The 25,404-nt window shown below is 40.2% G+C and overlaps 1 protein-coding gene across 1 annotated transcript in view; it reads left to right on the top strand.

The window, feature by feature from the left end:
* LOC139755123 (uncharacterized) overlaps window positions 1-25,404 on the top strand; it is a 161,108-nt gene that overhangs the window by 114,319 nt on the left and 21,385 nt on the right. Inside the window, exons 16-18 of the mRNA XM_071673266.1 lie at window positions 3,964-4,272; window positions 12,644-12,776; window positions 14,631-14,837. Of these exons, the coding sequence (XP_071529367.1) occupies window positions 3,964-4,272; window positions 12,644-12,776; window positions 14,631-14,837 (649 nt within the window). The remainder of the gene's footprint in view (window positions 1-3,963; window positions 4,273-12,643; window positions 12,777-14,630; window positions 14,838-25,404) is intronic.

Here is a 25,404-nt window from a genome sequence, read left to right as displayed (position 1 = left end):
ACCATGTTGTCATACAATTGCTGTGTTTTTTATGATACAGAATCATACCTTTTTTTATTGAATTATGGCAGATAAGTGGGCTATCACTTTTGCACATGGTTAGAGGTCCAGGAAACACCTCACCATTGATGAAGAGTTCAGAATGGTTGAGCATCATGAGCATGGGGAGAGCAGCTTGCTCCTCAGACACACCTTATTTCTGATGAGGAGGTGCATCAGGTGACTCCAGGTGACCTTGGAGCAGTTTCCATTTTGATTCAGAGTAGTCTTTACTACATCATGAACACCTCTGGCCTCAAAAGAGTATGTTAAATTTCCATCACATTTGTTAGTGGAGAAATTCAAGATGTGATGTAACCTTATAAGTGGCAGATAAATCTGCTCTCATTGTTGCACAAGCTTAGAGGTCCTGAAAGCACTTGAGCATTGCTGAAAAGCTCAAATTGTTGAGCATCATAAGCATGGGGAGAGTAGCTTGCACCTCGTACCCGCCTTATTTTTGATGACTCTGGTTGACCTTGGAGCTCCGTCCTTCTGATTCAGAGCAGTCATTACTATATCATTAACACCTTTATCCTCTAAAGAATAAGGTTGGTTTTCATTGCACTTCTTAATGGAAAATTCAGGATCTACTGTAATTTTGCTTCTAAGAAATAACTTTTCCCACAATAAGTCTCTTAGAATGGGGTTGTATTGTATTGACAAAATTTGCTTTGTGTTGGTCTGAGTGCATCATGGAGAATGCTTGTATGGAAAATCTTTCCTATCTTACTTGATTACTCATCTCTGAAGACTCTGTTCTTTGCCTGTAAGCAAAGCAATCATGCTGGAGCTAGACTGAGCAGGTATTGTACATTTTGTGAATGAAACTGAAAATGATTGAGCCGTCCACTTCTATGGTGCCATTTGATGTCAAATCCACTTCTAGATATCTAAAACGCTTCACTTCCTCCAATTTTTCTCCATTTAAGTTTACATCCCATCCCAACTAGTCTCTCAACCCTGCTGAACCTAGTAACCATACTTTAATTCACATTTACTTTTAACTCTCCTTGCACACACTCTTCCAAACTAAGTCACAAACTTCTGCAGTTTGTAACTTGAATCAACCACCAGTGCTGTGTCATTGGCAAACAGCAACTGACTCATTTTCCAGGTTCTCTCCCCCCAACAGACCACATACTCACCATCCCATCCATAAACAAATTGAACAACCATGGTGATATCACACCCCTGCCACAGACTGACCTTCACTGGGAATCATTCACTCTCCTCTCTTCCTACACTACACATGCCTTACACCCTTGATAACAACTTCTCATTACTTCTAGCAGCTTACCTCCTACACCTCAAAGCATCACTATCAACCCTATCATATGCCTTCTCCAGATCCATAAGTGCTACATACAGACCTATCTGTTTTTCTAAGTATTTATCACACATATTCAAAGCAAATACCTGATCCACACATCCTCTACTGCTTTTAAAACCCCATTGCTCCTCCCAGATCTGATGCTTTGTACATGAATTTGCCCTCTCAATCAACACCCTCTCATACATCTTAACAGCTGTTCTCAACAAACTTATACCTCTGTAGTTTGAACACTTATCTTTAACCCCTTTGCCTTTATACAGTGGCAGTATACATGCATTCTGCCAACCCTCAGGTACTTCACCATGATCCATACATACATTGTGTATCCTTACCAACCAGTCAACAACACAGTCACCCTCTTTCTTTAAAAATTCACCTGCATTACTATCCACTCCTGCCCCCTTGCTGCATTTCATCTTCCGTAAGGCTTTCACCACCTCTTCTCTTTTTACCAAATCACTCGGTATGGCTCTCTTACTTCGCATAACACCCTGACCAAAACGCACTACATCTGCCTCTCTATTATCAAACACTTTTAGCAATCCTTCAAAATACTCACTCCATCTCCTCTTCACTTCATCACCACTTCTTATCACTTCCCCTTTTGCCTCCTTCACTGATGTTCTCTTTTATTCTCTTGTCTTTTGCATATCTTTTAATCTCCCTAAAGTTTAATGAGACTCTGTCACCCCAACTCTCAGTTGCCCTCTTTTTCAACCCCTGCACCTTCCTCTTGATATCCTGCCACTTTCTCTTATACACCTCTTAATCATTTGCACTTCTTCCCTGTAAGTACCACCCAAATGCCTCTCTTTTCTCTTTCACAAACAACTTTGCTTCTTCATCCCACCACTTACTACCCTTTTTAATCTGCCCACTTCCCACCTTTCACATGCCACATGCATCTCCTGCACATGTCATCACTAGGTCCTGAAATACCTCCCATTCCTTATCCACTCCCCTTCATTTGCTCTCACCTTTTGCCATTCTACCCTCAATCTCTCTTGGTATTTCTTCACATTGGTCTCCTTTCCAAGTTCACTTACTCTCACTACTCTTCTCCCTGACAATTTTCTTCTCACCTCACCTCCATAAGATAGTGATCAGATATCCCACCAGCTGCCCGTCTTAGCACATTTACATCCAGAAGTCTCACTTTTACATACCTATCAATTAATACATTATCCAATAATGCCCATTGACCATCCCTTTTTCCCACATACATATACTTGTGTATATTCCTTTTGAACCAAATATTCCCAGTCACCAGTCTTTTTTCAGCACAGGACTCCATAAGCTCTTCACCTTTTCCATTCATAAAACTGAATACCCCATGCGTGCCATTTATATCCTTAAGTGCCGCACTACTTACTTTCTCATGATGTTTCTTCTCATGGCTAGGTACATAAGTGCTAATAATCACCATCTCTCACCATCCACTTTCAGTTTTACCCTCATCAATCTACACTCTATTATCCACTCTCACAACTCCCACTTCAGGAGTAGTGCTACTCCTTCCTTAGCTCTTGTCCTTCCACCAACCCCTGACTTTACTTCTAAGACATTTCCAAATCATTCTTCCCCTTTACCCTTTGCAAGATAAATGTCAAAATTCTGTTGGTTTGGGAAAAGTGCCAAGAGCAGGATCATTGTCTGGAACAATTCTCCAATTTGCCACATAGATGTCACTATCTAATATGGTTTCTTTACCCCAAGCGATTTTGAGTGTGAGCATGTATTAAGGTCAGAAAATGAGTAGTAAAATGAATGCACCCATAACTCTTATTTACCTTGATGTTTTTATGTGCTTTACTTATTGTGAATTAATAGAATTTTGAAACATATTCAAATTGAAAGATTTTTTCTTAAGTATATTGATGTTCAATTCACTTTGAAAGATTTTGTGCCCACTTCTACTTTACACATAGAGCATGTACTTCTGTTGCCCCAGTTACAGCTCTAGAGATAACTCATACCATGGTCTAACTTTTTCATTTTACAATTTTCTGTTGAATTGTTAACAGCTTTTTCCTGTGGTTTTTACCACTAGCACCGCTACACTCTCTTGTTTAGTTCATGATATTTTAGGTTTGCTTGGAGCATCAGTGCTTATTCTTACCTTGGTGCATTTCTCATTTGAGGAAGACCATGATTTTTTTTTTTTTTACCATCTTGAAAAGTATTAAAAATTTTGTAACATTTTAACATCACTTACAAAAGGCAAAGCTTGGTCTGATAATGATATAATGTTATGAGCATACATTATTACCAAATTAACTATGAAAAACCTCAATATTTTGAAGAGCATAACTAGATCTAGAGTTGTTTTTAAAAATACAGATATTTTGTTAGATTATGTATCAGAAAGTCTAGGGTAATTTTTTCATTGACTGGAGAACTCTAATGTAGAGGCTTTGGATACTCTAAGTTTTGGCATTACTACTTTCCCAATGTTGTAGTAGTTTACCAACCTTTAGGATCAATGATATTTCATTTGTATATTTATTGATTTACATGAATTTATATATATGTCTTTTAAAGGTAAGAGAATCATCCACATTGTGATAATATAGTATTTATATTTTCAGACTCTTAATATCAAGCAGTTTGCATCCATCATCTATCATCAAAAACCTTGTGTTACATTCGGGACCCATAGAGAACCTCAAGGCATCAGTATTTCATAGTTATCAAGAACTTATGCAGGTGGCATCCATGTCTTGCCTGGATGTCATACCAAACATCCTTCAGGACTGTCTTCAGAAGATTCAAGAGGTCATGCAGCATTTTGAGGTCTTTGTGCCATCTCATGTGTATTTGCCTGCTCCACCTGTGTTTTGTCCTCAAGTAACCTCAGGTCTGAATCATGTACTGCAATCACCAGATGACATTATGATGTGAGTTGAATCCACGTTAAACTCTCTCTTTCTTTATCATTATTCATATTGTCACTTTCAGAGCATCATAGTGCATGCAAAATCTCCCCCAAAGTTTCACCTTTTGAAAATTGCACCTTCAGATGATGGAGACCAAATAGCTATGTGAAAATATATCTTCAAGGATTTTGCATGTTGGTTTGGTTTTCAGCTGAATATTGTGCAATTTATTGAGATTTAAGGAAAAAGCTAGATTTTGGGAAGACACTTTTGAGATTAATGATTTGAAGATTGTCAGTCAGCATGAAAGATTTTTTTTAATCTATACTTGCCATTTCCTGCATGAGCAAGGTTACATTAAGAACAGTTGACAAAGTCTTAGAGGGAAAATTCCTCACTTGGCTCCTAGCACTTTTCTTTCTCTTTGAAAGCGTACAAGAGTGGAGGATTTCCAGGGATAGTACAGTTTGGGAAAGGAAAATTCATCAGAGACTATAGAATGATGAGCCTTGTGTAGATTACTTTTGAGTAACTAAATAGAAGTGCCTTTTTTCACCTGTGAACAGAACTTCACAGAGAGTTTAAAACATAGATTAATATAACAAACTGGGGATCCGAGGTAATGCCTGCTCTATTAGTTCTATCCTCAAAAGTATGTATTCATGAGGTCTCTGCAAGAAAATGCTGACAGTTTGGTTATTGTGTTATGGGTTTCCTTCCACAATGCTCGTTTTGCTCGTTTAACCCAATACATATAGGTTTCGTGCTGTAAGTTTGTATGTGAACGTAATATTAACGCCATTGCCAGATTGATTTTAGTATTATGAGCATCTGAGGAACATCTGCTTGGTGCCAGGGGGATTAATCCATTGTCTGTGGCTACTCTTGATATTTAGTGTGCATTCACTGCAACAGTTTTCAGTAAGTTTATGAAATATGTTTTTGATTTTTGTCTTGCCATTCAAAAGGGCTTTTTTTTTTTTCACTAAAAAAATTATTTAGTATAGAATGGCAAAAGATGAGAGTAAATGAAGCTAGGGGAGTTGGTGAGGAATGGAATAATGCAGGTGTATGGCACTCAGAAGGTGGGAGGTAAACAGGTCAGAAGTGGTGGGGTGACGAAGTTAAGGTGTTAGCGAAAGAGAAAAGAGAGGTGTGTGGGCATTAGTTTTAGGGAAGGAGTTCAAATAATTAGAAGTTGTACAAGAAAAAGTGACAGGAGGTTGAGAGGAATGTGCAGGGGCTTGTAAAGAGGGCATATGAAAGTTGGGGTAAATGAGTATCAGCAAATTTGAGAGAGTATACAAAAATGTCTTGGAAGGAGATTAATAGTATGAGAATACAAAAGAACAAATTGCCACATTGGTGAAATGGGCAAATAGGGAAGTGATACTGGGAAAACAGTCTTCATATGCCCTGGTTCAGCATACCACATGACTCCAGTTTGCTTTATCCTCTACATGCTTCACACCCTCCTGTATGTTCAGGCATCTTTCATTCCATCTTTCAACCTTCTATTTGGTTCCCCCATTTTCTTGCTCCCTCCACTTCTAATGTGTATACCCTCCTAGTCATCATTTGTATATTTATTAATTTTATTTATTATACTTTGTCGCTGTCTCCTGCATTAGTGAGGTAGTGAAAGGAAACAGACGAAAGAATGGCCCAACCCACCCACATAAACATGTATATACATACACACCCACACATGCACACATACATTCCTGTACATTTCCATGTTATTTATTTATTATACTTTGTCGCTGTCTCCTGCGTTAGCGAGGTAGCACAAGGAAACAGATGAAAGAAGGGCCCATCCCACCCACATACACATGTATATACATACACGTCCACACACGCACATATACATACCTATACATCTCAACGTATACATATATACACACACACAGACATATACATATATACACATGTACATAATTCATACTGTCTGCCCTTATTCATTCCGTTGCCACCCCGCCACACTTGAAATGACAACCCCCCTCCCCCTGCATGTGTGCAAGGTAGCACTAGGAAAAGACATAAAGGCCACATTCATTCACACTTAGTCTCTAGTTATCGTGTATGATGCACCGAAACCACAGCTCCCTTTCCACATCCAGGCCCCACAAAACTTTCCATGGTTTACCCCAGACGCTTCACACGGCCTGGTTCAATCCATTGACAGCATGTCGACCCTGGTATACCACATTGTTCCAATTCACTCTATTCCTTGAGTGCTCAAATTACAGAGTTGAGTATTCCTGGGAAATTATATGGGAGGGTATTGATTGAGAGAGTGAAGGCATGTACAGAGCATCAGATTGGGGAAGAGCAGTGTGGTTTCAGAAGTGGTAGAGGATGTGTGGATCAGGTGTTTGCTTTAAGTAATGTATGTGAGAAATACTTAGAAAAGCAAATGGATTTGTATGTAGCATTTATGGATCTGGAGAAGGCATATGATGGAGTTGATAGAGGTGCTCTGTGGAAGGTACTAAGAATATATGGTGTGGGAGGCAAGTTGTTAGAAGCAGTGAAAAGTTTTTATTGAGGGTGTAAAGCATGTGTACGTGTAGGAAGAGAGGAAAGTGATTGGTTCTCAGTGAATGTAGGTTTGTGGCAGGGGTGTGTGATGTCTCCATGGTTGTTTGATTTGTTTATGGATGGGGTTGTTAGGGAGGTGAATGCAAGAGTTTTGGAAAGAGGGGCAAGTATGCAGTGTGTTGTGGATGAGAGAGTTTGGGAAGTGAGTCAGTTGTTGTTTGTTGATGATACAGCACTGGTGGCTGATTCATGTGAGAAACTGCAGAAGCTGGTGACTGAGTTTGGTAAAGTGTGTGAAAGAAGAAAGCTGAGAGTAAATGTGAATATGAGCAAGGTTATTAGGTACAGTAGGGTTGAAGGACAAGTCAATTGGGAGGTAAGTTTGAATTGAGAAAAACTGGAGGAAGTGAAGTGTTTTAGATATCTGGGAGTGGATTTGGCATCGGATGGAACCATGGAAGCGGAAGTGAATCATAGGGTGGGGGATGGGGTGAAAGGTCTGGGGGCATTGAAGAATGTGTGGAAGTCGAGAACATCATCTTGGAAAGCAAACATGGGTATGTTTGAAGGAATATTGGTTCCAACAATGTTATATGGTTGCGAGGCATGGGCTGTAGATAGAGTTGTGCAGAGGAGGGTGGATATGCTGGAAATGAGATGTTTGAGGACAATATGTGGTGTTAGGTGGTTTGATCGAGTAAGTAATAATAGGGTAAGAGGGATGTGTGGTAATAAAAAGAGTGTGGTTGAGAGAGCAGAAGAGGGTGTTTTGAAATGGTTTGGTCATATGGAGAGAATGAATGAGGAAAAATTGACCAAGAGGATATATGTGTCAGAGGTGGAGGTAAGTAACGAGAAGTGGGAGACCAAATTGGAGGTGGAAAGATGGAGTGAAAAAGATTTTGAGTGATCTGGGCCTGAACATGCAGGAGGGTGAAAGGCGTGCAAGGAATAGAGTGAGTTGGAACGATGTGGTATACAGGGGTTGTCATGCTGTCAATGGATTGAACCAGGGCATGTGAAGCGTCTGGGGTAAACCATGGAAAGTTCTGTGGGGCCTGGATGTGGAAAGGGAGTTGTGGTTTCGGTGCATTATAGATGACAGCTAGAGACTGAGTGTGAACGAATGTGGCCTTTGTTGTCTTTTCCTAGCGCTACTTCATGCACATGTGGGAGGACGGAGTTGATATTTCATGTGTGGTGGGGTGGCAATGGGAGTGAATAAAGGCAGACAGTATGTATTATGTACATGTGTATATATGTATATGTCTGTGTGTGTATATGCATGTATACATTGAGATGTATAAGTATGTTAATGTGAGTGTGTAGATGTGAATGGAAGAGCAGTGCGGTTTCAGAAGTGGTAGAGGATGTGTGGATCAGGTGTTTGCTTTGAAGAATGTATGTGAGAAATACTTAGAAAAGCAAATGGATTTGTATGTAGCATTTATGGATCTGGAGAAGGCATATGATAGAGTTGATAGAGATGCTCTGTGGAAGGTATTAAGAATATATGGTGTGGGAGGCAAGTTGTTAGAAGCAGTGAAAAGTTTTTATCGAGGATGTAAGGCATGTGTACGTGTAGGAAGAGAGGAAAGTGATTGGTTCTCAGTGAATGTAGGTTTGCGGCAGGGGTGTGTGATGTCTCCATGGTTGTTTAATTTGTTTATGGATGGGGTTGTTAGGGAGGTAAATGCAAGAGTCCTGGAAAGAGGGGCAAGTATGAAGTCTGTTGGGGATGAGAGAGCTTGGGAAGTGAGTCAGTTGTTGTTCGCTGATGATACAGCGCTGGTGGCTGATTCATGTGAGAAACTGCAGAAGCTGGTGACTGAGTTTGGTAAAGTGTGTGGAAGAAGAAAGTTAAGAGTAAATGTGAATAAGAGCAAGGTTATTAGGTACAGTAGGGTTGAGGGTCAAGTCAATTGGGAGGTGAGTTTGAATGGAGAAAAACTGGAGGAAGTGAAGTGTTTTAGATATCTGGGAGTGGATCTGTCAGCGGATGGAACCATGGAAGCGGAAGTGGATCATAGGGTGGGGGAGGGGGCGAAAATTTTGGGAGCCTTGAAAAATGTGTGGAAGTCGAGAACAGTATCTCGGAAAGCAAAAATGGGTATGTTTGAAGGAATAGTGGTTCCAACAATGTTGTATGGTTGCGAGGCGTGGGCTATGGATAGAGTTGTGCGCAGGAGGATGGATGTGCTGGAAATGAGATGTTTGAGGACAATGTGTGGTGTGAGGTGGTTTGATCGAGTAAGTAACGTAAGGGTAAGAGAGATGTGTGGAAATAAAAAGAGCGTGGTTGAGAGAGCAGAAGAGGGTGTTTTGAAATGGTTTGGTCACATGGAGAGAATGAGTGAGGAAAGATTGACCAAGAGGATATATGTGTCGGAGGTGGAGGGAACGAGGAGGATGTATCTACATGTGTATGTGGGTGGGATGGGCCATTCTTTCATCTGTTTCCTTGTGCTACCTCGCTAACGCGGGAGACAGCAACAAAGTAATGTAAATAAATCAATAATTTCCCAGGAATACACAACAAACTTATACCTCTATAATATGAACACTCACCTTTATCCCCTTTGCCTTTGTACAGTGGCGCTATGCATGCATTTGCCAATCATCAGGCATTTCACCATGCACCATACATACATTGAATATCCTCACCAACCAGTCAACAACACAGTCACCCCCTTTTTTAATTATTTCCACTGCAGTACCATACAAAACTGCTGCCTTGCCAGCTTTCATCTTCTGCAAAGCTTTATATTTGTCCAAACTGTTTCAACACACCCTTTTTTTGCTGTCTCATACATACTTCTGATACTACCACATCTTTTTCTTGTGATATCATTTCTAATATGATCAACCCTCCTCTCATTACATATTATCCTCAAATATTTCATTTCCAACACATCCACCCTATTTTTTTTTTCTAAGACCTATGCCTCACATCTTTGCACCACTGATGGGACTGCTATACCATGAAACATACCCATCTTTGCCATTAAAGATAGTGACCTCTCTTTCCATAAATTCCTCAGTGTGCCAAAGGCCTTTGCCCTCTCACCCTTCCTATGGTTCTTTTTAGCTCCCATGGTTCCATATGTTGACATATCCACTAACAGGTTTCCTAAAGACTTCTAAGTAATGTATCTATTTTTACTGCTAAAGCAAATAACCGTGCTTTTATTCACAATTCCTTTCAATTTTCTCCTTTTGAACACTCTCCAAAGCTCAGCTACTGGCCTCTGCAATTCTTCATTTAAATCTGTCATCAGCAAACAACTGACTCACTTCCTAGGCCCCCTTCTCCACTAGCAAACCATATCTTTTCATCTCTCCAAAAGTCATACATTCCATTTCCTAACCAACCCTTTCATAAACAGATGAAACAGCTGTGGTGACATCACACACCCCTGCTACAGGCTGACCTTCACCTGAGCCATTGACCTTCCTGTTGCTCTCCTTATATACGTGCCTTACTCTTAATAATAACTCCTCATGGCTGCTGATAGCTTTCCACCCATGCCATGTATTTGTAATGCCTTCCATGGGATGTCTATCAATCCTGTAATGTGCTTCCTCCAAGTCCATGAATGCCATACACAAATCCTTCTGTTTCTCAGAGTATTTTTCATACTCATTCTTCATGCAAATACCTGATCCAAACATCCTGAAACCATATTGTTCCTCCCCCTCTTTGATGGTCTATGCATGCCACCACATTCTCAATCACCCTTCTTGTTTACACCTTACAAGGGATACTCAGCAACCTTATTCCTCTAGAATTTGAACTCACACCTTTATTCCATCTTAATTTATACAATGGCACTAATCAGGTATTCCATCGATCTTCAGGCACCTTATCATGGTCCATACAAGCAGTGAAAATCCTAACTAACTGGTCAACTACATAGTCACTCCCTATCTTTAGAAATTCAACTGCATTACCATCCATCATGTCACATTTCACCTTATACAAGGTTAGAAGGGGCAGAGCATTGACCTGATAAACAAGCATCTTGCATATTTCAAGGCTGTTCACCTGTTTTTCTGTGTTGGCTCTTGATTCCTTACCACTACATATTAACTGTGATGAAACATATTTGAAAGTTCACTTAATAAAGAGCAGAAGAGCATGGTTTTGTATAGTAATTTGTATTGATTTTGCTGACCTTCCAGAAAGAAAAGCTTATGGTGTAGCTACACAATAGCATTTTTGTAAGCAATGCCCGAATCATCTTGGTGAAATCATTCTAAATAAGTAGACTAATATTAGGTATCTGCATATTTCAAATAAAGCATGTTATAGTAATTACATTTCTATACTGTATAAGTCTGAACATAATGTAAATAATGTGAATAAGAGCAAGGTTATTAGGTACAGTAGGGTTGAGGGTCAAGTCAATTGGGAGGTAAGTTTGAATGGAGAAAAACTGGAGGAAGTAAAGTGTTTTAGATATCTGGGAGTGGATTTGGCAGCGGATGGAACCATGGAAGCAGAAGTGAATCATAGGGTGGGGGAGGGGGCAAAAATCCTGGGAGCCTTGAAGAATGTGTGGAAGTCGAGAACATTATCTCAGAAAGCAAAAATGGGTATGTTTGAAGGAATAGTGGTTCCAACAATGTTGTATGGTTGCGAGGCGTGGGCTATGGATAGAGTTGTGCGCAGGAGGGTGGATGTGCTGGAAATGAGATGTTTGAGGACAATATGTGGTGTGAGGTGGTTTGATCGAGTAAGTAATGTAAGGGTAAGAGAGATGTGTGGAAATAAAAAGAGTGTGGTTGAGAGAGCAGAAGAGGGTGTTTTGAAATGGTTTGGGCACATGGAGAGAATGAGTGAGGAAAGATTGACCAAGAGGATATTTGTGTTGGAGGTGGAGGGAACGAGGAGAAGTGGGAGACCAAATTGGAGGCGGAAAGATGGAGCAAAAAAGATTTTGAGTGATCGGGGCCTGAACATGCAGGAGGGTGAAAGGCGGGCAAGGAATAGAGTGAATTGGATCGATGTGGTATACCGGGGTCGATGTGCTGTCAGTGGATTGAATCAGGGCATGTGAAGCGTCTGGGGTAAACTATGGAAAGTTCTGTGGGGCCTGGATGTGGAAAGGGAGCTGTGGTTTCGGGCATTATTACATGACAGCTAGAGACTGAGTGTGAACGAATGGAGCCTTTGTTGTCTTTTCCTAGTGCTACCTTGCACACATGAGGGGGGAGGGGGATGATATTCCATGTGTGGCGAGGTGGCGATGGGAATGAATAAAGGCAGACAGTATGAATTATGTACATGTGTATATATGTATATGTCTTTGTGTGTATATATATGTGTACATTGAGATGTATAGGTATGTATATTTGCGTGTGTGGACGTGTATGTATATACTTGTGTATGGGGGTGGGTTGGGCCATTTCTTTCGTCTGTTTCCTTGCGCTACCTCGCAAACGCGGGAGACAGTGACAAAGCAAGATAATGATAATAATTATAATAATGCAAATCAAGTTAACATTGTATCAGCTTGGCTTGTGATAGAAATCTGGAATCCTGAGCAGTATTTTGATGGGCCTGTGGCCCATCACTGGTGGAATATAAGTTATGCAAATGACACAAACCTAAGATGCAAACTTACATTGCTATATTCTTGTTAAAAATTAAAAGGTGTAATTTTTTTCATACATGTTCACCATTTCCCACATTAGTGATGTATAGCCAAGAACAGATGAAGAAATGGCCTCATTTGCTCGTTTCCACTCTCTAGTTGTTGTGTATAATATACCGATACAAGAGCCCCCATTCACAATCAGGCTTCACAGACCTTGTTTATTTTTTACATTAGCTTATTTTCCCTTTCAGATATGATGAGAGGCTATTAAGGAAGGAATTGGCAGGCTGGGTCAAGCTGTTTTGTTCTGTTATCAGTGCAGCAGGAATAGCTCAGCCTTTACTCAAGGAGTTATGCCATGCTTGTCAACAATGTCCAAGAAAGGTTATGAAACTATTAGTTATAAGATTGTTCACATTTTACCATGATTGATACAAGTAGAAAATTTCTGATCCAAATACCCATAGTCTGGAAACATCAGAATGCCTCCATATTTAAGATTTCCACAATAATGATGATAGTACTCCTTTCTTTTCTTAGATGTATCTCTTGTTTCTATTATTTTTGCCCTTTATCTGCTCTTATAATGGCATCCAGTAATCTTTGTGGTTGCTAAACTCTTCATTACACATGCTGAAGTAGAGACAAGGTAAGTATGATAAGTGAATTTTTCTTAAATGTTATATGTATTTATTTACATATTTATTTTATTTATAATACTTTGTCGCTGTCTCCTGCATTAGCGAGGTAGCGCAAGGAAACAGATGAAAGAATGGCCCAACCCACCCACATACACATGTATATACATGCACGTCCACACACGCACATATACATACCTATACATTTCAGTGTATACATATATGTACATACACAGACATATACATGTATACACATGTACATAATTCATACTTGCTGCCTTTATTCGTTCCCGTCGCCACCCCGCCATACATGAAATGACAACCCCCACCCCCCTGCATGCGTGCGAGGTAGCGCTAGGGAAAGACAACGAAGGCCACATTTGTTCACACTCAGAAGCCCTGGGTTAAAGGGTTCTAGGCGACAACCATGTTACCATACTTCATCTTAATCAAGGCTTTTACTACCTCTTTTTACCAAACCTTTTGCCATGATTCTCTCATTTTGCATACGCCAACATCCCAAACACTTCTCATTCGTGACCCTGTCATTTAGTACATTCATCAGTCCTTCACAGTAGTCACTCCATATCTATACCTCTTCTTTATCTGTTACTATTTCCCCATCTGCTCCCGCCACTTTCATCTTTTCTCTTGTTCTCCTCACTCTCTGACTTTCCTCCCCTAACATTTTCTTCTACGTGAAGTTTGCCAATATTTTTTTACTGTATCTCTCATTTGCTTACTTTTTAATCCCCAACTCCTTTATGTTCATCTGAGTCTTTCTCTTGTACATCTCGCATTCACTTGCACTGTTTCATTGGAAGTATCACTCATTCACCTTTTTTTTCTTTTATATATATTTAGTAGGGGATAGGGGAGAAAGAATACTTCCCACGTATTCCCTGCATGTCGTAGAAAGTGACTAAAAGGGGAGGGAGCGGGTGGCTGGAAATCCTCCCCTCTCTTTTTTTTAATTTTCCAAAAGAAGGAACAGAGAAGGGGGCCTGGTGAGGATATTCCCTCAAAGGCCCAGTCCTCTGTTCTTAATGCTACCTCGCTAACGTGGGAAATGGCGAATAGTTTGAAAAAAAAAAAATATTTACTAGGAGCTAAACATCCTTTGTTATTGTATTTAGATAATTTTAGCTAGCCGCAGTATATTTTTATAATGTAGTATATTTTGAGATGCCTACCCCATCATGGTTTTTCTCTTTTTGTTGATGTCACTTCTGTAACAGTTTAGACTTCGTAACATGATTTTGTCTTTCCATGTTCATATGGGATGGTGTACCTGTGGCCACTGAGTAAGCCTTTCTGAGACTTGCTGTTAGTTTGTTCAACAATGATTCATGAAACTTTTCTCTTACATGCATCTTTTATGTGCCAAGGAATGTATCTTACTTAGAGTGCTGGAAATATTGAACATTAACCACCTTTTATTTATTCAGCCAGATTTCATTGGTAGATTTATGCCTGTTAGGATAATCATCCTTGGAATTTCTTTATTCTAAAGTTTTTCAATAACTCCATCAGTTTATTTATAACCTCCACCATGATTACTTCACTGCTGCCTTATTTTCATGAGGGAAATTATTTTCAGGTACCAGGTGAATATAATGAAGAGTTAGATAACTTGGCTGAAACACTTGGCCCTGTTCAAGTTGAATGGTCTCCTCATGGTCCAGAGTGGTCAAGAATCCTTCAGTTGTGGCAAAAATTTGTGAGCCAACTCTGGATTCTTCATGCACGAGACAAGCTATCTTTATGCATAAGGAAATTCACTTTGGATATCTCAGCTTTGTATCAGGTGATATAGATGTGGTTTTTGATACTGAAGTAGATTTTGCATAGTAATATTGTATGTACAACATATGCTGCTGAAGAACACTTATTCTTGTATTTTTTTTTGAATTGCTTATTTGTACTGCATGGGGAAGGAGTTTTACAATCATGGGGCCCCATCTCTTGGACATTCTCTGCTATAATACAACTTCTTAGATTTATGTAATCTGTTTGCATTAACCATGTCCTCAGTCAAGCTTTTCCATTTATACACCAATCTTTTATTTTATACTTTCTTGCTGTATCCCGCATTAGCGAGGTAGTGCAAGGAAACAGACGAAAGAATGGCCCAACCCACCCACATACACGTGTATATACATACTCGTCCACACACGCACACATACATACCTATACATCTCAATGTATACATATATATACACACACTGACATATACATATATACACATGTACATTATTCGTACTGTCTGCCCTTATTCATTCCTGTCGCCACCCCGCCACACATAAAATGACAACCCCTCCCCCCGCATGTGCGCGAGGTAGCTTTAGGAAAGGACAACAAAGGCCACATCCGTCCACACTCGGTCTCTAGCTGTCGTTTATAATGCACCAAAACCACAGCTCCCGTTCCACATCCAGGCCCCACAAAACTTTCCATGGTTTACCCCAAACACTTCACATACCGTGGTTCAATCCATTGACAGCACATTAACCCCACCATACCACATCGTTCCAATTTACTCTATTCCTTGCACGCCTTTCACCCTCCTGTATGTTCAGGCCTGATCACTCAAAATCTTTTTCACTCCATCTTTCCACCTCCAATGTAGTCTCCCACTTCTCCTCATTCCCTCCACCTCTGACACATATATCCTCTTTGTCAATCTCTCCTCACTCATTCTCTCCATGTGACCAAACCATTTTAAAACACCCTCTTCTGCTCTCTCAACCACACTCTTTTTATTTCCACAAATCTCTCTAACCCTTTCATTACTTACTCAATCAAACCACCTCACACCACATATTGTCCTCAAACATCTTATTTCCAGTACATTACCCTCCTCCGCACAGCTCTATCTATAGCCCATGCCTCACAACCATATAACATTGTCGGAGCCACTATTCCTTCAAACATACCCATTTTTGCTTTCCGAGAGAACGTTCTCGCTTTCCACACATTTTTCAACGCTCCCAGAACTTTTGCCCCCTCCCCCACCCTATGACTCACTTCCGCTTCCTTGGTTCCATCCACTGCCAAATCCACTCCCAGATATCTAAAACACTTCACTTCCTCCAGTTTTTCTCCATTCAAACTTACCTCCCAATTGACTTGTCCCTCAACCCTACAGTACCTAATAACCTTGCTCTTATTCACATTTACTCTCAGCTCTTTTCTTTTACACACTTTACCAGACTCAGTCACCAGCTCCTGCAGTTTCTCACCCAAATCAGCCACCAGCGCTGTATCATCAGCAAACAACAACTGACTCACTTCCCAAGCTCTCTCATCCACAACAGACTGCATACTTGCCTGTCTCAACAACTATGGAGACATCATGCATCCCTGCAGCAAACCAACATTCACTGAGAACGAATCACTTTCCTCTCTTCCTACTCGTACACATGCCTTACATCCTCGATAAAACTTTTCACTGCTTCTAACAACTTGCTTCCCACACCATATATTCTTAATACCTTCTTATACTTTAAAGATACTTCTTTACATTTTTTTAACAAGCTTTTTGCTTAATTTCAAGAGATATCCTCAGGTTGCTCTATTCCTATATCTCTTGAAGACGTTTTCGCTTTCCATGTTATTGATCTGGTTTAGAAACTTAATAGTCATGCTCAGATCATCCCTGTCTCTTTTTTCTTCCAGGTTTAATGAATATGAAGCCTTTAGCATATCCCTATACCTCAACTCTCTCAATTATGGTACCATCTTTGTTGCCCTCCCCTGGACCTTCTCTGTTAGTTCTTTGTGCTTCTTTAGATGAAGTGACCAAACTTGAGAAGCATTTTCCAGCTTGCTAAATAATTCTGTATCCATGTAAGTGAAAGGTATTCTTATATTTTCCTGAAGATAGTTGTTTTCTTTACTATTCGCCTAATGTGGGACTCTGGTGGTAGGTTAGGGATGATGCTGACCCTGTACACCTTCTCGCACACAGAATCTTGAAAAGTATTTCCTGCCAGATGATAATCATGTTAAGGCTTTTTTTCACTTTCTTCAATCCTCATTACTTGGTTAGAAATTCTTGTGAGGGACTTCTCAAGATGAGCATCCTCAAGAGACACAAACTTGATCAGTGACCCTGATTTGAGTAAATCAAAATTGAAGTATATCAATTGGCTGGCATCTGTGCACCACTAAAGCAGCTTACTGTGTCATCATGAAATAAGTTCCAGGACAACTCCTATTTTGGTTTCGCTTAAAGACTTCATGAGTAAGAAGCCAGAGGAAGATTTTTCCACTTAAGGCTAATTTGTTTTTGACAGAGCTAATTAAGGTGCTAAGTCTGTTTAAATGATAAATGCACACATTCCCAAGAGACATCCCAGATAAACATAAAATTCAACCTAAATGTTAATTGAAAACATGCGAAGGCTGGCATCTCGCATATAGTTTGCATGCTGAGTTGAATTTGATTTTATGCTAAGATGATGCTAAGAGGTATTCAGATTAGTATTTGTTCTTCCCAGGATATTGGTGTCTTTCTACAGGTTTTCAGTGGCTCCTTTGTTACCTTGTAGATCTTTATTGCCTTTTTATGAATATCGATGATTCAAATTCTTTTTTTTTTTATTATTTTGCTTTGTCGCTGTCTCCTGCGTTTGCGAGGTAGCGCAAATTCCTAATTACTTATTTATTTATTTACTGCACTTAATCGGCGTCTCCCACGTTAGCGAGTTAGCGCAAGGAAACAGATGAAGAATGGCCCAACCCACCCTCATAAACATAAACGTCCACACACGCCCGTATACATACCTATTTATTTTATTGTATACATACATATACATACACAGACATATACATATATATGCATGTACATATTCATACTTGCTGCCTTCATCCATTCTCTTCGCCTCCCCACCACACATGAAATAGCATCCCCCCATGATGAGGTAGCGCTAGGAAAAGACAAAAAGGCCACTTTCGTTCATACTCAGTCTCTAGCTGTCATGTGTAATGCACTGAAACCATAGCTCCCTTTCTTCATCCAGGCCCCACAGACCTTTCCATGCTGCTTCAGATGACCTGGTTAAATCCATCAACAGCACTTCGGTACTGGTATACCACATTGTTCCAATTCACTCTATTCCTTGCATGCCTTTCACCCTCCTGTATTTTCAGGCCCTGATTGCTCAAAATCTTTTTCACCCCATCTTTCCACCTCCAATTTGGTCTCCCACTTCTCCTCGTTCCCTGTACCTCTGACACATATATCCTCTGTCAATCTTTCCTTACTCATTATCTCCATGTGACCGAACCACTTCAACACACCCACTTCTGCTCCCTCAACCACACTCTTTTAATTACCACACATCTCTCTCTTACCCTTTCATTACTTACTCGATCAAACCACCTCACACCACATATTGTCCCAAATATTTAATTTCCAACACATCCACCCTCCTCCACACAACCCTATCTATAGCTCATGCCTCGCAACCATGCAACATTGTTGGAACAACACTATTCCTTTAAGCATACCCATTTTTGCTCTCTGAGATAACGTTCTTGGCTTCCACACATTCTTCAACACTCCAGAATCTTCGCCCCCTTTCCCACCCTGTGACTCACTTCCGCTTCCATGTTTCCATCTGCTGCTAAATCGTTTCCCAGATATCTAAAACATTTCACTTCCTCCAGTTTATCTCCATTCAAACTTACCTCCCAATTTACTTGTCCCTCAACCCTACTGAACCTAATAACCTTGCTCTTATTTGCATTTACTTTCAGCTTTCTTCTTTTACACACTTTACCAAACTTAGTCACCAGCTTCTGCAGTTTCTCACCTAAATCAGCCACCAGCACTGTATCAACAGTGAACAACAACTGACTCACTTCCCAAGCCCTCTCATCCAAAAGACTGCATACTTCCCCCTCTCTCCCAAAACTCTTGCATTCACCTCCCTAACCACCCCATCCATAAACAAATCAAACAAGCTTGGAGACATCATGCACCCCTGCCGCAAACCGACATTCACTGGGAACCAATCACTTTCCTCTCTTCCTACTCGTGCACATTCCTTACATCCTTGGTAAAAACTTTTCACTGCTTGTAGCAACTTACCTCCCACACCATATACTCTTAATACCTTCCACAAAGCATCTCTATCAACCCTATCATATGCCTACTCTAGCTCTATAAGTGCTACATACAAATCCATCTGTTTTCCTAAGTATTTCTCACATACATTCTTCAAAGCAAACACTTGATCCACACATCCTCTACCACTTCTGAAACCATATTGCTCTTCCCCAATCTGATGCTCTGTACATGCCTTTACCCTCTCAATCAATGCCCTCCCATACAATTTCCCAGGCATACTCAACATACTTATACCTCTGTAATTTGAACACTCACCTTTGTCCCCATTGCCTTTGTACAATAGCACTATGCATGCATTCTGCCAATCGTCAGGCACTTCACCATGAACCATACATACACTGAATATCCTTACCAACTGGCCAACAACAGTCACCCCCTTTTTTAATACATTCCACTGCAATACCATATAAACCTGCTGCCTTACCAGCTTTTATCTTCTGCAGAGCTTTCACTATTTCTCTGTTTACCGAACCATTCTCCCTGACCCTCTTACTTCGCACACTACTTTGACCAAAGCACCCTATATCTGCCACTCTATCATCAGACACATTCAACAAACCTTCGAAATACTCACTCCATCTCCTCACTTCATCTCTATCTGTTATTACCTCCCCATTAGCCCCCTTCACCAATGTTCCCATTTATTCTCTTGTCTAACGCACTTTATTTACCTCCTTCCAAAACATTTTTTTATTTTCCCTAAAATTTAAAGATACTCTATCACCCCGACTCTCATTTGCCCTCTTTTTCACCTCTTGCTCCTTTCTCTTGACCTCCTGCCACTTTCTTTTATACACCTCCTAGATTACTACCCTTTCTAATCTGCCCTCCTCCCACCTTTCTCATGCCGCAAGCATCTTTTGCGCAAGCCATCACTGCTTCCCTAAATACATCCCATTCCTCTCTCTTTCACCTTATGATCATTTGCTCTCACCTTTTGCCATTCTGCTCTCAATCTCTCCTGGTACTTCCTCACACAAGTCTCCTTTCGAAGCTCACTTATTCTCACCACTCACATATCTTCACCTTTGCCTCCACAAGATAATGATCAGGCTCCAGCTGCCCCTGTCAGCACATTAACGTCCAAAAGTCTCTCTCATGCCTATCAATTAACATGTAATCCAATAACGCTCTCTGACCATCCCTCCTATTCACATACTTATACTTATGTATATCTCTCATTTCAAACCAGGTATTCCCAATCACTAGTCCTTTTTCAGCACACAAATCCACAAGCTCTTCACCATTTCCATTTACAACACTGAATACCCCATGTACACCAATTATACCCTCATCTGCTACATTACTCACCTTTGCATTCAAATCACCCAACACTATAACCTGGTCTCGTGCATCAAAGCTGCTAACATACTCAGCTGCTCCAAAACACTTGCCTCTCATGATCTTTCTTCTCATGCCCAGGTGCATATGCACCAATAATCACCCATCTCTCTCCATCCACTTTCAGTTTTACCCATATCTATCTAGAGTTTACTTTCTTACACTCTATCACATACTCCCACAACTCCTGCTTCAGGAGTAGTGCTATTCATTCCTTTGCTCTTGTCCTCTCACTGACCCCTTACTTTACTCCCAAGACATTCCCAAACCACTCTTCCCCTTTACCCTTGAGCTTCGTTTTACTTAGAGCCAAAACATCCGGGTTCCTTTCCTCAAACATACTACCTATCTCGCCTTTTTTCTCATCTTGGTTACATCCACACACATTTAGACACCCCAGTCTGAACCTTGGAGGAGGATGAGCACTCCCTGCATGACTCTTTCTTCTGTTTCCCCTTATTTACTTCTAGAAATTCTATAAGTAAATAATCCTATAACCTAAGGACCTTCTTATGGGGCATCTGCACCTTCAAGGCTGCATTACAGTCAAAAGCAGGGAAACAGTGAATCTCTTGTAAGTGAAAATTTTGTAGGTGAGATTGTACTCCTTTTCCTCTATTGATGATGATTACAACCTTGCCGAAGCTGATGTTTCACTTGCAGCATAATCATATGCAAGTAGAGCCTGGTAATGCTGCTCAGATGCTCAGATACTTAAGTAATAGTTCAGGTACACCCTAACTATCATTCTGTCTACATCTCTGATGCTTGTTCCAGTCTGGAACTCCCTCAAGGGGTTGACCATGGCAGTAGAGTCTTCATAACTAGTAAACTCAGGTGCTACTTCTTAGCTTTTTGTGCCTCATCCTTAAAAGGTCACTGGCAGAAAGCAACTCTAGCACAATGTTTGCAGAGGCTCCTACTTAATGTTTTTACTGACTTCTTCTACATAATGCTCCTACCTGCTACTTCTGCCTATTGTTTCTACTTAAGTGCTCCTGCCTAAATGTTCCTCCCTACCACTTATGTCTGCTACTCCTATCATTTTTGCTGTAAGGTTAGGGCTAGCACATGGTGCTCACCACAGGAAAATCTAATGTTATGAAGAATGGGTTGTGTAAGTTAAGTGTTTCCAAGTGTTATGCATGACAAGGAGAGATTGTATGTTGGTGGACAGAATGCTAGTAGTCCATGTGTGGGTGAGGCTAAAAGAAAAGATAGCTATCTGGGTGGAAGGAGTGCAGCTTGACAACCACTGAAGTGCTAGCTCACCACGCAGTTGTCACTAACCCTCCCGATACCCAGTACTGGTAATATACCTCCCTGGTCGTTGGATGCCTATCAACCAGCTACTACCCACCTTCCCTTGCATAACATTTGCCTGTTTTCTGGAATTTCACAGTAAGGGAACAAATGAATCAGGGAACCAGTTCATTTACAAAGTTTTGATTTGGATATTTAAAATCTCTCCATCTGTCAGATAGTAGGAAGCGAAGGTCTTCAAACCTTGTTGAACTGCCATTGAAATAATAGTTTAAGGAATCTGTAGCCTTTTTCAGTAACTGCAGTACAGTGCAAATACATTGCCCATACACAGTGTTTATGAATTGATTTTCTAGTATGATTAGATACCTGTTTTGCCCTGTTATTTTGATGATCTTAGTTATACAGTAATTGTAGTATAGTAATAATGAATAAACAGATACATCAAACAGAATGTTAGAAAGGTGAGGGGGGGGGCAAGAAGGTGACTTCCAATGAAATACTGGTCTAATGAATTTCAAGTACAGTAAGTACCTTAAGATAAGGACTTATTGGACTGTTTGGGATGTAAAGGAACAGTCAGTTATTTCCCAACCTCGCACCAGGATGCTAGACTCCAGAACATGTGACAGCATGTCCAATGAATTCAGTAATTTAGTGGTGCAGTATTATCTTATGTGCATTTATGCCTACAAAGATGTTTCTGTGGAAATTTCAAGATGAAACTAGATGAGTAAATTTTTGCTTCCGAGAGCTGGCTACTTGTGTGCCCACACCAATAGCTAGACCATGCAATATTCAGCAACTGCTGTGTCATGTGATTACTTTGTTACATTATTAAGAAAGGGAGTGGATATGTTGGAAATGAAATACCTGAGGATAATATTCAATGTGATTTCAGTTGATCATGTATGGAATGATAGTGTAAGAGGAAGGTGTAGTAGTAAGCACAGTCTGAGAGATCTGACTAGGGTGTGCTAAAACGGTTTGAAGATATGTTAAGCATGAGTAATAGGAGACTGAGGATATATGTGATAGAAGTAGAAGGAGCTATGGAGGGTAATTACATATGAGTACCTATGATGAGATTTTGCTACAATAGAAGGGCTAACATGAAACAATCACTCTGTGTCTTACTTGCTGAATTTTATTTCTCTCCACTGTCACTCTTGTATAACCGTCTTTTCAAGACCAAAAAGATGGTGGGAAGTTGGAATGAAAGAGGTTTTGAATTACTGGGGCTTGAACATTCAGAAGGATGAGAGGCATGACTGGGATAGAACGAATTGAAGTGTTTTGTTAGGGAGGGGGCAATGTGCTGTCAGTGGGCTGAACCAGGACTTATGCTGTGGTGAGAATGCCATGAAATGGTGTGTGGGGCCTGACTGTAGATGGGGGAGCTCATGCTCTTGGCACATTATACATGACAGTTCAAGTGTGGATGTGAGAAAATGAGGCCATTGTTCATGTGTTCTTGACACTGCCTTTGTGTGGCAGGAAATGGTAACAAATATGAAAAGAATAGATATCACATGTGTGAAAAAGTTTTCTACATTCTTGAGGTACAAGAAGCTGTGAGAAGATTTTATCAGGAGTGAAAGGTGGATGTAAGAGTAGGATTAGAGGAGAGTGAGTGGTTCCAGGTGAAGGTTGACCTGCAGCAGGGGTGCATGATGTCACCCTCGTTGTTTAATTTGTATATGGGAGGAGAGATGAGGGAGGAGAATGCAAGGGTCTTGGGGAGAAGGGTGTTTATGCAGTCTGTAGGTGGTGTGGGAGCCTGAAAAGTGAGTTAAGTTATTGTTTGCTGATGACGCAGCACTGATTGCAGATTTCAGTGAGAAACTGCAGAAGTTGATGACTGAGTTTGGGAGAGTGTATGAAAGAGGAAGTTGAAAGTAAATGTGAATAAAAACAAGGTTATTAGGTTTGTAAGAGCAGAAGGACAAGTTAGTTAGGGTTTTACTTTGAATGGAGAAAATTTGGAGGAAATGAAAGTGTTTTAGATACATGGGAGAGGACATGACAATGAATTGAACTATAGAAGTGAAAGAGAGTCACAGAGTGGGTAAGGGAGCAAAGTTTCTTGAAGCACTGAGAAATGTCTGGAAAGAGAGGTAGTTATTTGGGAGGTTAAAAATGGGAATGTTTTAAGGTATAATAGTCCTAATGTTGTATGTATGCAAGGCATGGGGGAAGAGATGAGGATGGATTTGTTGGAAATGAAATGTTGGAGGACAATACGTGGCATGAGATGGTTTGATCAAGTAAGTGGTAAAAGGGTAAGAGAGAGCTGTTAAAAGAAGAGTGTTGTTGAGAGAGCTGAAGAGGGTATGCAGAAATGGTTTGGATATATGGAAGGAATGAATGAGAGGTCCACAAAGAGGATATTTGTGTCAGAAATGGAGGCGAAAAGGAGAAGGGCAGATCAGACTGGAGTTTGAAGGATGGATTGAAATATATTGTGAGTGGTTGGGGGTCTGATATTGCAAGAGGATGACATATATGTATAGGATGGAGTAAATTGGAAAGATGTGGCATACGGAATAATGTGTTGTCAGTAGACTGAACCAGGGCATGTGAAGTTGATAGGGGAAAGCACGGAAAGGTCTGTGGGGCCTGGCTGTAGATAGGAGGCTGTGATTTCAGTCCATTGCACATAACAGCAAGAGAATGGATGTGATTGAATGTGGGCTTTCTTGTCTGTTTCTGGTGTTACCTCACTAATGTGGGAAGTGATGGATAAGTCTGAGAAAAGAAATGCTTAATTGTGTTTTTATTATGTTTTGGGTCATTTTATTTTCTGCAAGACCATATCTTCTGTTATGTAATAGTAATGCATGGGAAAGCAAGTTTCATTGACTGGAATTTCACTTAAAAGATAGCTCTTCAGCTCTCTACTAAGTGAGGGATAGATGTAGTGTAATTGCTTCTCCTAGTGGGTAATAGCCACCTCCTAAAATATTAGCTAGATTCTCTCAGGATCTATGAAAATCAGGTCTGTTGATGCAGAGGGTACAGTCACACTAGCTTGAGTGCTGCTCAAAAAGATAAATTTTTTGTCTCTCAGAGTAAGATTTCTTTGACAAAATTTACATGTCTGTGCAATATCCACCATATGTATCTGTTTTCTCTTATCTCCATCTGTTGATATTCCTCTTTAGAACTGATTATATTTTCTATCTTTTCATGCTTCTACATCTCTCCCATCATATATACTTAGTGAAAGAAAGATTAATTCTTTTCACTCAGTTGTATATTTGATGTTTCATTTTCTTCATTTGTTTCGAGGCTTAACCAAAATGGAGCATACTGAAACAGTGAATTTAAGCTTTGCTAAGAGGTCTTTGATGTTAGGTGTTGATACATTAATAACCAGAATGTTTTCAAAAGATTATGCATATGATATGGTGTTTGTAATACAGGAAAAGTTGCATGACAGAAAATATGAATTGTTTTATGTAGAGAATTGAATATGTTGAACAAGGATGTGTTTGAGATAACAGTATAAGGATGTTTCCAAATATATGAGTTAACCATTGCTCAGTGCTGAGAAAAACATTGTAATTTGGTAATTTCCTAGAATGAATTACTAGATATAAGATTAACAGAAATTGCATAGATCAGATTTTTG

This window comes from Panulirus ornatus, chromosome 18 (assembly GCF_036320965.1).
Source record: "Panulirus ornatus isolate Po-2019 chromosome 18, ASM3632096v1, whole genome shotgun sequence".
In the NCBI taxonomy this organism is placed as follows: domain Eukaryota; kingdom Metazoa; phylum Arthropoda; class Malacostraca; order Decapoda; family Palinuridae; genus Panulirus; species Panulirus ornatus.
This window is presented reverse-complemented; position numbering and strand designations above follow the sequence as displayed.